A 15290-nucleotide genomic window follows, 5' to 3' on the forward strand; every position below is an offset into this window, starting at 1 on the left:
GACCGAAGTCAGGGACATGCATTGCCATTGTTAACTTAGCTTCTAGAGTGACGTGCTTATAAATTTTCTAAAACAACATGCTTTTTCTGAAGGCTATTAAGTCTGAAACTCGGACATCTGTCATTATTTAGTAACTGCAGTCCTCACTGATTTCTGAGAAACAAAACTTAACTAGGTGTAGAATAAACTATGAAACAAAAAAAAAAAGTCTGTGAAAACAGAGCCATTTGATAACATATATGGTCCCCACACATTTCAGAAGTAGACACAAATGGAACCTCAGTTATAGCCACTTGTATTACTGTGACTGTACACCACAGAAGTTTGATTGTAATCAAATGAATAAATAATATACTCACTGCCACACAGGAATACATTTTCTTAGCGAATTGCAATCAGAATACAGTGTGCAACCAATCTCAACCCCGCGCACACACACAAACACACACACATATACCTCGAGCCTCTTAGCTCAAGAATCAAATAAAAATACTAAAAAATGGTGGCCAAAGGACAAAAAACAGGGACGTGCATTGCTCTTATATATTTAGAAAATTGCTAGAATTGACCATGGATTAGCATGCTTTTTCTGAATAATGATGTGTCTGAAACCTCAAAAGTCTGTCATTCAATGGCAGCAGTCCTCATTGCTCTTTTTTAATAAGAATCATATACTTTACAAATATGAGGCAAAATCAGAGGCTTTCTGAAAATCTGGGAGATTTGACAGCACATATACCACAATGCATACACATGCATATCACACACACTCACTCGTATAAAGTAAAATAAAAAATACTTACCTTCCTACATACTAGTTAAGTGGCAAGTGTAGTGCTATTAAAAAAAAAAGGTAAAGGTACTTAAAAACTTGGTTCCGTGCCCTTAAAAAAAAAAACCCAAAACTAGGCCCCATACTTTGTACCCTTTCAAACATTCATTACTTTCAGCCAGTAGAAACAGCACCTTCATACAGCAGCCCAGTGAGACAGTTTTGAGCATCATTTTTGCCTTCTGTAAAAGGGAATAAGACCTGTTATTTTGCACTTAAAGGTAATACAGTGGTAGGCTGTTTTAATAAACAGCCCAGTGAATGGAGTAAGGTGATTTTCAAATTTTTTTTTTTTGCACTTGGAAGTTCTCGGAAATCTGCTCATAGACAGTAGCATGCATTGAGTTTTGAGTTCAAACTGAAAATACTCCTTTTACTGAACTTTTTAAGATTCAAAGGAATGAAAGCTAGATTCATAGGTAAGCATTAGGCAATCAAGTCTGCAGACCATTACAAGCCTAGCCAAAGAACCTTATTCAGAAATTCTCTACAGCATCAAGGAGAGCAAGACAAGATAGCATTAATGAGACCAGAATTTAAGGCTGCCCATCCAATTATCCATATTTACCTTGAAGGTGGCAAGGGTGCTATTCTTTTAGGCATGCAGTGGAAGTTTGTTCTGGGTTGTGGGATATACTGAGATATGAATATTTCATGGCTCAAAGTACTAGACCTAAATCTCCACAGAGGAGTTAGATACTTGAATAAATAGAGAGGGCTGCCAGTCTGTCCTGATAACCAAGATTTTAGAGGCTGCTGATCTTTTTAGTTATGAATCTCTGAGGTCTCTCAAGTTGAGTGATATGTTTAGACAGATGTAAGCCAAAAGGGTGCATTTTATTCAGTAATTGGTCTGATGAGATATTACTTCTGATAGAGAAGTCTTTCGAAGTTAGGTGAGCTTGGTAGAAGGCTTTTGAAACTACTGTAGAGACATGACTGTCAACCGATAAGGAATTATCAATAAGAGTACCTGTTATGGCAGTGTCTGATGGTGGGAAGTGTCACCTGTATAGTATGTGGAAATGTTTTGTTTACCAAAATGAATTATGCTACGTTTTTTCACATTTAATTAGAGGCTGTTGTCCTTAATCACTACTCAACATGGTCTAACCTATGTTGGAGCAGTTGTGAATCAGTGGAAGATCAAATAACTCTCAATTTATAGTCGTCTGCATATGTGGGTAGCTTTTGGCCAGTAATGTTGGCCCAAAGCTCTGAGAAATAGATGCCAAATAGGAGAAGGCCAAATACTGAGTCCTGTGGTCACCACTGGTAACTTTTTTGCTTTAAGAAATAGCACCTTCAACTCTAACCACATGGATTCTTTTAGATGACCAGTTAATCGTCCTCATCACAACAAAATGATTTATATTCAGATTTTTAAGTCTATCAATAATGCCTACCTGGTGAATAGCGTCAAATGCCTTGGCCTGGTTCAGATATATTGCATGTACAGCATAACTGCTGTCTCTTAATTTTACAAAGAAATTAATGAAATTCAAAAGGCAGGATCTTCCTTTGACAAACAGAATTGTTTGAGGGTCCAGGGTTAAGAGATTTTTTTCAATGACCAGATTAATGAGGTCTGAGTTAGTACACCATATAGCCTTACATATGAGGCTAGTGAGACTAATTGGTTTGTAGTTACCAGGGTCCCATAGTTGGGACATCCTTGTGTAATGGCATTACAATGATCATTTTCCAGGCTTCCAGAAAGTAACCAGTGGAGAGACTGAAGAGATTGAGTAGGGGTTCTTCAGATAGCCTGTATTTTGCACTGATAGTCAGGCCACTTGGTATGTTATTAGGATTCTTGGATGAGTTGGGCAGACTTGTTCCAAAGTAATTAAAGAGGGTGGCTGGGATTGTGAAATCTCTGGGTATTTATTTATTTACATTTTCAGTACAAAACACGAAACATAGCAGTTCCAGTCAAAAGTAGAATATAAAGTAAAAATTGGAAGCCACAGAAAGCCAGGATAATCAGTAATCCACAAATGTTTATTGCCTGTTGTTTATCAGTAAACGTTTGTGGATCACTGGTTATCCTGGCTTTCTGTGGCTTCCAGTTTTTACTTTATTTTTTATTTACATTTTGTTTTCTGGGAAAGTTTGTCTGGGCTGTGAGGAGCCCTTTTTCAGTTGATGCCTAGGGAGAAATGCTATATTAGCATAGAAGTATTTGAAGCATGTATTAATACAGTGATATAGGAATAAAATATTAAATATGCAATAAAATACATCTTGGAAACACTTATTTACATTCTGAATTTCCCTAGTAGAAGAGTATTGGGTTTAATGGTCTTTCAACTAATGTGTTAAGATAGCTATTGTACTCAGAAGGGAACATAAAGGGTGCTCGGTAACTAGCTCTGAAGTGGTAATTAGCTTTGTTTTTGATCATTTGGACACCTAGGAGTTCAGATGTAGTGTCCCAAGAAATCTGTCTTGAGCTGATTGCATCCTTGATAAATACCAGTACTCCCTCAGAATTGCCAATAGGTCTGAAGGCATGATAGGCACTGTGCCCCGAAAGATGTTCACTATATATAACCCTTTTCCTTTAACAAGAGAGAATGTTCTCCTAAAACCAGAGAGTTCTTGATAATGTGAAAATATTTGAAATCACCTAGTGTGTTCTCTCTGTTGATGGGTAGAATGCAACTGTGAGTGCCCTCTTTATGATTTTAGTCCGACAAGGTCAAGTACATTTGGTGCTTGTGTAACAAAAATATTTTTCTGCAGTTTGCTAGGTTACTGTTTGATCAGTGTGTAGTGTTTCTGTACTAGTAATGCATTTTTTCTTTGGATGCCTGAGGTGGCTCTTTAGTCAAGCATAGTGAACTTCACAAGGCTTTAGTAAAGAATAACATCAAAGGTGATTGCAGTTCATAGAAATGTATCTGTGCCTTGTAGGGGCTAGGCAATACAGAACAACCAAGCTGCTGTTAACCATCAGTGATCACTGTAACATATTTAAAAGCATTCATATTCATTTGTATAATTTTGTTCCTAGATTCTGCGAAGACCTAGCCCTGAACCAAAAGCTCAGATGAGAAGGGCAGGTAGCAGAGAGTTACTCAGAGAGCCAAGTCCTCCTCCATCTTTCAAACCAGAGCCACCAAAGGTAGGAAGATTTCTTATACTAAATGGCATCAAATATTCTAAAAGATTTTATGTTCTGCATGCTGATACCCAATTTATGAAGTAAGCAAGAGCTGTATTGAGCAAAAACAAGGCTTCTCTCTTTCTTGCACACATGACCTTCATTTTATTTTGTAGTTTTGTAAATAATTCAAGGCATGTTGCAGTCTGGAGACTTCTAGCTTCGTTGGTGCATGCACTGGACTACATATAATGGAAAAAATTAAAGTTTTGAGCTTTGTTCTAGATTGCAAAGCTTCTAGATGGACTGTGCAGTGGCACAGCGGTTGCGTTGTTGCCTCACAGCAAGAAGTTCTCCAGTTTGATTCTCAGCTGAGGTGCCTTCTGTGCAGAGTCTGTATGTCCTCCTTGCGTTCAATTGATTTTCCTCCCACATTACAGAGACATGTTTCTGGAGCATTTCCCCTCGGGCCTCTGCTGAAAATTGACTTTGTTGCAAGTCGAACTTTCCTGGTAAACAAATGTTAAATAAATAGATTGCACATGGAACGAGTCAATGGTTTTTACCTTTGAAAAGTATTATAAACTGTTTAGACTGGTTGGTATATTTGCTTATGTTGACCACGATAAACTCTCTCAATCACCAACTACATATAACTATGAAAAAACACCATGATGACAATCCTGAAGCAGAATGTAGTAATAGAGTTGCCACCTGTCAGGAATTTGGGGTCTCACTCAGGAAGTATGAATGTTGTTCTGACAGGGTCATTGAACTTTTACATCTGAACTTTTTGGTTGTCTCACACCAAACTGTGTCTAAATCCCGGTCAGAGTTTTAATAAGCATTATTGTATTCCCTTTTGCACACTACCAGCTAAGGCTATCAGTGTTCCAGAGAACATCTGTTGATAATGAGAGATAACTTTGTCAGGAACCTTCTTCAGTTATTCTCACTGCTTCAAGTGCTTTGCATTCTCTCAGTGTCAGAATAGTTTTATCTGTGTAGAGTGCTTTTGGGTTATGTTCCACATACCTGTATCCATGTCCTAGTCAGACGTTTCATCAGCAGTGTTGTATTGCATATGATGGCCTTAAGTGGACTGTGCCTGCATTCCATACTACCTTTGTAGGTGCATGAGGCACTCAGGTTGCCAGGTTGTTCAGTTATTCTCACTGCTGCAGGTGCTTCACATCCCTCATGATTCATGAACATCAAAGTAATTTTGGCAGGACAGTGGCTTGTACTTATTTACTGTCTGTTGTTTTTCTTCAGATATCTTTAGTTACATTTTAAATACATATCTGTGACTCTGATAAGTTGTCAGTTGTTTTTACCACAAATGTCTGTCTGACTGGTTTTACAATTTTCAGAATGTCATTAAAAACAGGCAACACACACGTAAGAGAAAATGCACAATAAAAATAGTGAACGTGGTTAAGCCTAACAAAAGTGAGTCATAATAGCATTTTGTCAAATAATTGAAGAGGTGAAAATTTTCCCATCCTCTCTGAAGAGGCCCCAGTAGCTAATGAATAAGGTATTGGCTTTCTTTGCCAGAGATTGTGGGTTCGTGTCCCTTTTGGGGTGATGTAATCTTGATACAAATACAAATTAGGGGGTTTAAGAAGAACATAAACTGCAAGGAACCACCATGAAAATAAAACTCACGATTTAATAAAGGAAAAACAAGCGCTTTCACGCACACTCAGGTGCGCTTCATCAGGTTAGGGGGTTGTGTGGTGGCATAATGATTAAGATGCTAACGTAACAGATACAAGGCAAAGTGTTTGATTCTTACATTTGTGGAAATTGGATAGGCTTAAAATGGCCCACAAAGACCACTAGCCTAGTACTTACCTATGAACCTAAGAGGTATTTCTTTCATACTAAGAACTGTACATCATCGGGCCCTTATTGTAACTAGATATTTTCGCTTACAGTCCACTAATTCCGATATGGCTTTGGTAAGCCATCCGACAGCAGATCTTCCGAAAAAATGTAAGGATAAAGACAGAGACAGACCGCACAGGTCCAAACCTACCGATGACGCGTCTGTTAAGCTAGTCATCAGTTCTCCGGTTTTCAATGAGGTGCTTTCACAGCCCCTGATGCCTGCTTTTGTGGATTCGCAGGCTGCTACCGAGACCCTTTCGGAGTCCAGTTTGCCACAAAACCCTTCTTCGACTAAGGACCCTGTGGTTATCTCTCCCTTGGATGGGTCTGGAGCTGCTGAGCAGGCACTGGCTTCCAAGGAAGTACTTCGCACTACAGATTCTCGACACAAACCGACGACTTTCGTGACTACCGTTCTTTCCAAAATGACCGAGTCTCTAAGGCCTAGGGTATGAACTACACCCAAGAAGCCAACAACCCACTCCCAGGCACCTGCTTCCTTGCCCCAGTCTCAAATGCTTAAAATGACGGAAGACCTTATCATGCTTATCAGGGGAAGACAAGCTACCCCTTCCAAAAGAAAAAAAGACCTGTCCCCAGTAGTTTTGTGTGAGCAGGAGTCTGATGACTCATGCATCTGTATATGAAGATATGCAACCCCTTTCTGCTTATGAGGATTCTGATGTAGAGGATTCCGTTCCCTCAGCCTCTCCACCCAAGGACTTTTCCTTTGGGAAAACCCTTCATACCTTATGGGAGCATTTCCAGTGGGAATGTCAGGACTACCCGCAGTCTAAAAAGAGACTCGGAGAATTGTTAGATCTTCCACAGCACAGACCCCTGCCCATTCCCCCAGTCCTGGATGTTGTGGACGATGTTTTCCTGGAATCCAGTTTGACTCCTGACACCCTACCTCCTCCACCCAGAAAACCTGACAAGTATTACAGAGTCCCTGACTCACACAAATTACTTTTCAAAAATCCTACTGCTGACCCTGAGGTAATTTCTCAAGGGCCTAAAGGTATTAAAGCCACCTCTGCTAAGAATCCCACCCCCTCAGATAGGGATTCCCGAGTACTAGATAGATAGGGTAAAAAAAAGTATACATCTCTGCTACTCTTGTTATCAGAGCACTAAATTGTCAGTTCCATATGCTAAAATTTCAACAACATACCATGGAACTCCTCAAAGAAAAAGTGTCTTCCTTTCCTGCTTGTGCAGAATATAGAGAGTTACAAGAGTTAATGTATTCTGCAAGTCAAGTAACTAAGCACACCTTACATTCTGGTTTTGATGCCCTAGAAGCTTCTTGCAGGGCAGCAGTCACTGGTTCTGTCCTTAGAAGGCATGCATGGCTTAAGGAACAGCCCTTGCCAGACCATGTTAAATCTAGATTGTTCTATGCACCCTTGCACAAAGACAACTTATTTGGCACTAAGGCGGAGGAAGTCTTAAAAAAGATGGAAGAAAAAGCTAAGTCAATGCAGACAGTTAAGGATTTCTTACAGGTCCAGCTACCCAGATTCAGTAGGCATTGCCTCTCCAAGCACTCGTCCTTTCCTGCTTCCACCAGGTCAGTTCAGCCCAGACCGTGTGGAAGCAGACACCCCCCCCCCCTGACAGCAGCCACAGGGATTGGAGAGATCAAAACAGTGGAATCCCTCCACTTCAAAAACAGGGAGTTCTAAGCCACCCTCTCATGGTAAGCACTCACAATGACTCTCCTCCACCACCCCCTCCCTCTGCCCACCTTCACTTACCCCTAGGAGGAAAATTCTCCTTTCACGCAAGCACCTGGGCCACCACTACCAGTGACCGCTGGGTTCTTAACATAGTGTCCCAGAGATACAAATTTTCTTTCCACACTCTTCCAACCCCAAAAGAGTTCCCAGATCTACCTCCAAACCAGTGGGAAGAGGCCCAAAAGCAAGTTCTTTCCCTGCTCTCTATGAGGGCAATAGAGCATGTTCCTGTAGAACAGAAAGGCCAAGGTTTCTACTCCAGACTTTTTCTGGTACCCAGAAAAGAGCGCACCTGCTCCCCACCCTCGATCTATTCATCCTAAACACCTTCCTGGTGATACCAAAATTCAAAATGGTCACCCTCCAGCAACTGCTACCCATGCTGTCCAAGGATGCTTGGCTAGAGCCCTAGACCTAAAAGAGGCCTACCTCCACATTCCTATCAGGGAATCATGCAGGAAATACCTATATTTCAGGGCAGGATCTCTGCACTTCCCTTTGGCTTATCTACTGCTCCCAAAGTTTTCACAAAATGTCTGGCTCCAGCCATTGCCTTTTGCAAACAAAGGAATATTCAAATTTACCCATATTTACACGACTGCCTAATTCAGACAGTCAGGAAAAGCTGCTCAAGCACCTGGCCTTTGTAAAGTCCCTACTTACCTCCCTAGGGTACACTGTCAGTGAAAAGAAATCCAAACTAGTACCCACCCAAAGGATTATATTCCTGGGAGCAAGCCTGGACACAGCATCCCAGATGGCATTCCTTACACCAGAAAAAAAAACTTAACCCGACAGCCTACTTCTCGCAGCTAGCCACCAGACCCCAGTTATCTGCAAGGAAAATTCTGCAAGCTGTGGGGTTCATGGCATCTTGCATTGTACTCATTCCATATGCCAGACCCCATATGTGGAAACTTCAATGGTACCTAAAAAGCCTTTGGTGTCAACACTGTCAAGACCTGGAAACTCTTATACTCATAATAGCTTGCCTCAGGAAAGATTTTCTTTGGTGGGCAGCAGCATGCTCCCACAACAAGGGACTACATTTCTCACCACCCTCCACCGCCCAGACCCTCACCACAGACTCATCAGACTATGCCTGGGGTGCACACCTGGACGGCAGGTGCATACAGGGCCAATATAGCCCACAGTAAATCCATCTGCACATCAGCCAAAAAGAGATGTAAGTTGTCCAGCACGCATTGACAGCTTTCAGGCCCCTTCACTCCCCAGGGCCTCTCCTGATCAAAACAGACAACACCACTGTGATGTGGTATATCAAGCAGGGAGGGACTCACTCCTACCCTCTATGTAGGCTGGCCATGACCCTGTGGCACACAGCCTCTGCCATGAAACTACACCTGTTAGCACAATTCCTGCCAGATTCTCTCAACTCTATGGCAGATCACTTAAGCAGAAATCTTCTGGAGCCACATGAGTGGCAGCTAGACAAAAGAACCTTCACCCTAATTACTCAGAAATGAGGCACCCCGAAGGTCAACCTCTTTGCCTCCCACACCAACCATCAGCTCAGCAGGTTCTGCACCAGGGAGCATCACAATATAGCTTGGAAAGTGGATGCCCTGTCCTTCATCTGGGTCAATCTATCGGTCTGTGCCTTTCCACCTCTACCTTTCATTGCCAGGGTACTGCTCAAAATAAGGGAGGAAAAACCAAGGATAGTTCGTATTGCTCCAGACTGGCCTCGCCAGCACTGGTACCCACTGCTGTGCAGTCTGTCCCCACTGCCGCCATGGTATCTCACTCAGACCCCAACCCTCCTGGCCCAGAGGGAAGGAGAATTCATGCATACCCAATTGCAGATCCTCAGTTTGGCAGCTTGGCTTATTCCCTAACCACTGATCAATCTGCCAACCTCAATAAACAGGTACTAGATGTTATACATGAGGCCAGACACCCTAGCACTAGAAGGTCTTATGCTGACAAATGGAAAAGGTTCTGCACCTGGATTAAGGCTAAGGGAGCCGATACAGCACAACCCTCCCTCCCTCTCATCTTGGATTGCCTAGCTGACCTGCTACACAGTGGTCTGTCTTTTTCCTCTATTAAAATCCATGCCTCTGTTATCTCTGCTTATTTCCCGAGTGAGCATCTCCTCTTCTCACACCCTCTGATCAGACAATTCCTAAGAGAGGCTAGCAACTTGAGGCCACCCAGAAGAGCATCTACCCCAGCTTGGGACCTTAAGTTTTTGTTGGAAAAGCTCACCCTGCCCCCCTTTGAGCCAGCATCTTCAGCAAAGTTCAAATTTCTCTCCTGGAGGGCAGCTTTTGTTCTGGCCATCACTTCAGCCAGAAGGGTCTCCGAGCTACAAGCAATCATGGCTGTAGAGCCCTTCATCATCTTCCATGCTGACAGGGTTTCCCTCGGGACTAACCCATCCTTCATGCCCAAAGTGGTGTCCATTGTGGCTTTCAACCAATCCATTCTTTTCCCCACCTTTTTCCCTAACCCACAGAACAAGGGGGAAAGGATTCTGCACTCTCTAGATGTGCAGAGACAGCTCAGATTCTATCTAGACAGGACTAAACCATTCAGAAAGTCTGATCAGTTGCTGGTTAGCTTTGCTGAAGGGGCAGAGGGCAAAGCCATCTCCAAACATTTTCTAAATGGATAGCACACTGCATCCATTTCTGTTACAAGCAACACAGAAAGCCTCCCCCTAATGGGGTCGGGACTCACTCCACCAGAGCAGCCACCACCTCTGCAGCTTTCCTCAGTGGCGTCCCCACCAGGGACATCCTGGAGGCTGCCACCTGGGCATCTGTTCACACTTTCACCAAACATTACCACCTGTCTATCTTCTCCAAATCCAGGGCAGGCTTTGCCTTCACCCTTTTCCTCGGTTTTGGGAATCAACCCAAATGTGTTGACTGCAACAGTGAAACACGAAGAACATAGTACAGTTGTGTACACTTACCTTAAATGTAGATGTTCAAATGTATTCACTGTTGCAGTCCTGGTTTCCCTCCCTCCATCCCCCTCTTCTCTCTATCTCTCTCCTTATGAGGGACTTTTTGGTATTTACTTTCTACTGGTGGGGTTCTTCCACTATAACATGGCTCCCAATTGGGGGCTCCTGACAGGGAAAGAAAAACTGATGTAATGGTCGTCGGCTGTCTTACTTTATACTACTGATGACCTGACGTCCATTCTGAAGCAACAGCAACTGATGCAGAAGTACTAAGCCTCTGGTATTCGGGCCGGCCGAGGTCTACCTTGGCAGGGATAACCTAAATGTGGTGACTGCAACAGTGAATACACTCGAACATCTACATTTATGGTAAGTGTACACAACTGCACTTTTCTAATCCTGCTAATGTAGACTTCAAGATGTGGTACCTTTACTAAGAAAATGCATTCCTTACTAATATAGGTCTAATTCTGTTTTTTGTTAAATACCAGATATAAGTAAAGGTGCAGCCAATTTCCTTGTTTGAGGTAGGTAATGCAGAATGTAAGACTATGAAAATTTTGAAAGTCTGTACTAGGCTTAATCAGCATGTTTATGAAGCTGTGCATCGTGTGGCCCATGCTGAAGAATGCAGGAGACTTGAAAGATATGAACATTGTGCAGTTGGGGAAATTTCCTATTAGGTTTGAAGCTTTTAAAACACATTTCACTGTGTTAGTGAAATAGGTGTCAAGGGTCTGATCCTACATCCCCATCTAAGGCAATTTGAAACAGAAAACATCAATGATATACAGGATACAACTGAAAAAACTGTAGTAGAGAGCTCATAAAATAAAGGATTTTAAGGTTATGCCTCATAATCAGAAATATTTGATGATAAAATTGAGACAGCAAACAAAACAAAAGGGTAGATAGTAAAATAAAGGCCCACTTGTCAGGGAAATGCTGTACCACCCCTGGAGATATGTTAAACTCTTTTGGCAGATTTTGTGAATAATTATATGCAGCAGATATCACTTATCCTGTTAGGAATGAAGAATTTAAATTGTTTTAATTCTTTATCTTTGAATAAGTGTAATCAGTACCTGGCAGACTCAGTATTGAAGGGAGTTTACATTGGAGGAAGTACAACAGCTGTTGGTTGAATCAGGTAAAAGTGAATCACTTGGTCCGATGGTTTGCCGGAAGTACATATAGAAGCCAAAGAAACATTTCTGAGTAATTGAACATTTATGGCAGTCTACATTCTTAATTCAGCTGACCCTCATCCTCAAATCATGGAGAGAGGAATTGCTGTAATTACGAAACTTGATAAAGAACCTCTAAAAAGTTTTATACTGTCCAGTGTCTGTTCTCAACTATAGGTGTAAACTTTTCATTGCTCTACTAGCAGGGCCAGCCTTAGCGGATATGGTGCCCTAGGCGAAGTAGTGCTCTGGCGCCCCTTAAGCCCCACCCACGTCATACTCCTGAAACACCCCTACGAGCCATGCCCACAGGTAGGCCACTCCAGTCATTCATTCCCCAAGAAAGCCAGTCCAGTCATTTCCTTTAATTATTTAAAGGCATAGAAGAAAGGATACCTTGTAATGTGGTTTAAACTGCAAGTGAAGATGGAAATTTCTTTTAATAAACCTGCTTTATCTGTTACTCCTTCACACATACTTTACTGTAAAAGTTATGTCTTCAGAAAATAGAAGCCTTATGTGCCTTGGTTCAAAGGGTTGCTTAAGTTAATCTAAACAGTTTAATTTACTCTGAGTTGGCGAGCAAACATTACAGCTCAGGAAAGTAGAATAGCAACCTCTCTCTCCCTGTGTACAGAAGCTTAAGCTAGAATAGCACAAACACAGATAGCCATTTGATAAACAATACAATCTTGCAATGAAAACAGGCTTAGCATGAACAGTAAAATTCTCTGCCACTGAAATTGCATGAAAATCCATATTTATAGAAAATGCATCTGGTCAGTGGAGGATTAAGTTTACATTTGGGCTGTTTTCAAAACAGATTCCTTGCAAACATTTTTACGACCATGCATACATGTATTTGTTCTTTGATTCAACTTCCTGATTGCGTTAAATTATATTCCTTACGTAATAAAGCACCACTTGTTAGAATGTGTTTTAAATTTGTAGTTTTAAGCATTCGTTTAATAAGCAAAGAAACAAAATGTATAAACCAATAATGACAAAACCACCCATTTCAGAAAATTTCAACCATAAAAGGCTACTCAGACTTCTGTCATTACAATCCACCAATATCACTCAATACAAACAATCTCTGCAGAAAAGAAATCATCTGAACAATTTCACATTAAAGAAATCTGTAACTAATGAAGAGATTGCCACAGGCAAACAACTTTACATCTAATGTTTCATCTACAAATTCAGTGCCTGTTGCCCTTGAAAAATTAATTGCCTATATTACATTAAAAAAATGGTAAACTGGTAATATTGCAACAGGAAATGACTAATCTGACAACAAGTTCATAGTTGCTAGGCATCTCATACAAAGGAGGACATACTTAGAAGTGCAGAACCCTTATCCGCCCTTAAAATGCACCAAATAATTAGCAATCAAATGGGCACTGCAATATTAATACTCCCATCTACATGACTATTCACAGTTATTAAAGCTATTACTAGATTTTTTTTTTTAATCTTCCAGACGACACACATCTCCAAAAATATCATATTAAGATACACAGATAAGGCTACCTTTTAGCACTGCCCTCCATAGGATCATAGAATCATAGGAGATTTCTAGGCTATCGACCCTGAGGTCATTTTAAGCTTAGCCATTTCAACCCAATATAATACCATAGCACTACTAGTCAATATCTAATATTGCATTTAGTGATGACTGCCCATGTCAAGGAGGGTCGTGGGCACTATCCCCAATAAGAATTTACGGTGCCCAATCCACTTGTCCAGGTTCCTCTTGAACAGTGTCATAAAGGTGCTCTGTTTCACATATATTGGTAGCCTGTTCCAAAGATGTGGCAGTTGCTGGGAGATAAATCTGTCCCTCCAGCATGTCCTATTAAAGCCGCAGGCCATATTTAAGTCCAGTCATTACTGAGGAAAAATTAACAGTTGCTGTTCTGCTTAAAATATTCCCCAAACATCTGAAATATTAAGTTAACTACAACATTCTAAAGAATTCCTTAATATTCTAAAACATTTTATATGATGAACACAAGCTTACCATAACTAATCTCGTTACCTATGCTTGTTTAATTAGTATTTTAATGCCTTCTCATCTTGCAACTATAAAGAGGACAGCTGTAATTGTTAAGGAATGCAATATTCTCAGTAGTACCAAACTTCCTTCTTGCCTCCTGATGTAATGTTACTGTGCCCCAGAACTATCAAATGAGATAACTAAAATAATGACTTCATCCTTTGACATTTCTGTAACAAAGTACTCTGCCCAGTAGTGTGAGCTGTAGTTTTTTTGTCCGCAATGTGAATAAATGAGAGGGTAGTATTAAGATGTGCAGGTGCTCTTTTTACTACCTTCTGGATTTTCTACCATTATAGAATGTTAACTTATCTAATAAAATTATCTAATAAAAGTTTTAATTTTAGCAGTGAAATTGGCTAATTGTGTCCTCTCTTCTGATTTGCTGTGGGCTGTATGCACACTGACTGCTGGTAGTTTGGGAAGGGAAGATTTTCACCCAGCACCTGCTACTCCCAGGGTTTGTCTACTTATATAACAACATGTCCAATCCCTTACACAAGAGTAACATTTAATCTAGCCAATAAAACGTTTTCTTTTTCATCATGTTATTCCATTCACTTCCTTAACCTTCTCAAGTCTCTTATTATTTTGCCATTAAGAACACACAGCATTCATACATTTCTTCATACCTCATTGCAGCAAATATCACAAATTAACACCATTAGAAAAAAAGCTTTGCCAGTTTTTTTTACTATGTAACTGATCTACTTCCTCTGCTGACTGCTTCCTACCTTGACCCATCCCTTCTCTCTCCTGTCCTAATAAATGCATTGTTCTACCTTATTTCATCTCCATTCTAATTCACTCTCTAACACATACACCTATTTTATAAAAAAATACCCATCCTTACCACTCTTTCTACACTCAGCTCTTGCTCATATTACCTGCTAGCAAAATCCCCCCCCCCACCATTATACTTATCTCCTGCACTAATCAAAAAACTCCTCCAAATCAAACCTATACCCATTTTTCCATCTCATCCACCCTCCATGATATTACATTTCTTCACTTCTACAAACCAAAACCTAAGTAAGGTCCAAAATTAAAATTAAGGGAATGCCTTCTGTGCTTTGATACTTTTCTTCATAACAGCTATGTAGAATCCAGGTCCTTTGTTTCTAGAAACCACAATTTCGCCTGGGTGTATATCACTTGATGAAAATACCAGTTCAGCAAATACCTATTCATCGACTCCCTATTCAGTGAGCTACTCTTTTATCAATCAATCAAATCAGCGAATGTTTTCACAGGGCACTAATTTAATAGGCCAACATACCGAGCGATACACACTACAGTATAACAAACCCACCAAACGGGGCAATGTCACCCTTCCCAATTTTATATACAAACTCTGAAATCACACTACAGTGGGAAAAGGGCAAATTTCTACATGTTGGCCAAATAACTCAGTGTCTTGGGAAAAACATTCATTGATTTGTGTGTGATAAAAGGACGTTCACTGAATAGGGGTCGATAAATAGGTATTCCCTGAATTGGTGTTTCAGTCAAGTGATATAGACCCAT

General features: G+C 40.9%; 1 protein-coding gene across 3 annotated transcripts in view; it reads left to right on the forward strand.

Annotated features, from left to right (window-relative positions):
- The window catches only part of TJP2 (tight junction protein 2), a 2224967-nt gene that overhangs the window by 2108630 nt on the left and 101047 nt on the right, over positions 1 to 15290 (forward strand). For all 3 annotated transcript variants that reach the window (XM_044064349.1, XM_044064348.1, XM_044064350.1), the window contains one exon: positions 3852 to 3962. In XM_044064349.1, the coding sequence (XP_043920284.1) occupies positions 3852 to 3962 (111 nt within the window). The remainder of the gene's footprint in view (positions 1 to 3851; positions 3963 to 15290) is intronic.

The sequence above is a fragment of the Protopterus annectens genome, chromosome 2.part2 (assembly GCF_019279795.1).
Source record: "Protopterus annectens isolate FY-2018-M chromosome 2.part2, PAN1.0, whole genome shotgun sequence".
Lineage (NCBI taxonomy): Eukaryota > Metazoa > Chordata > Ceratodontiformes > Protopteridae > Protopterus > Protopterus annectens.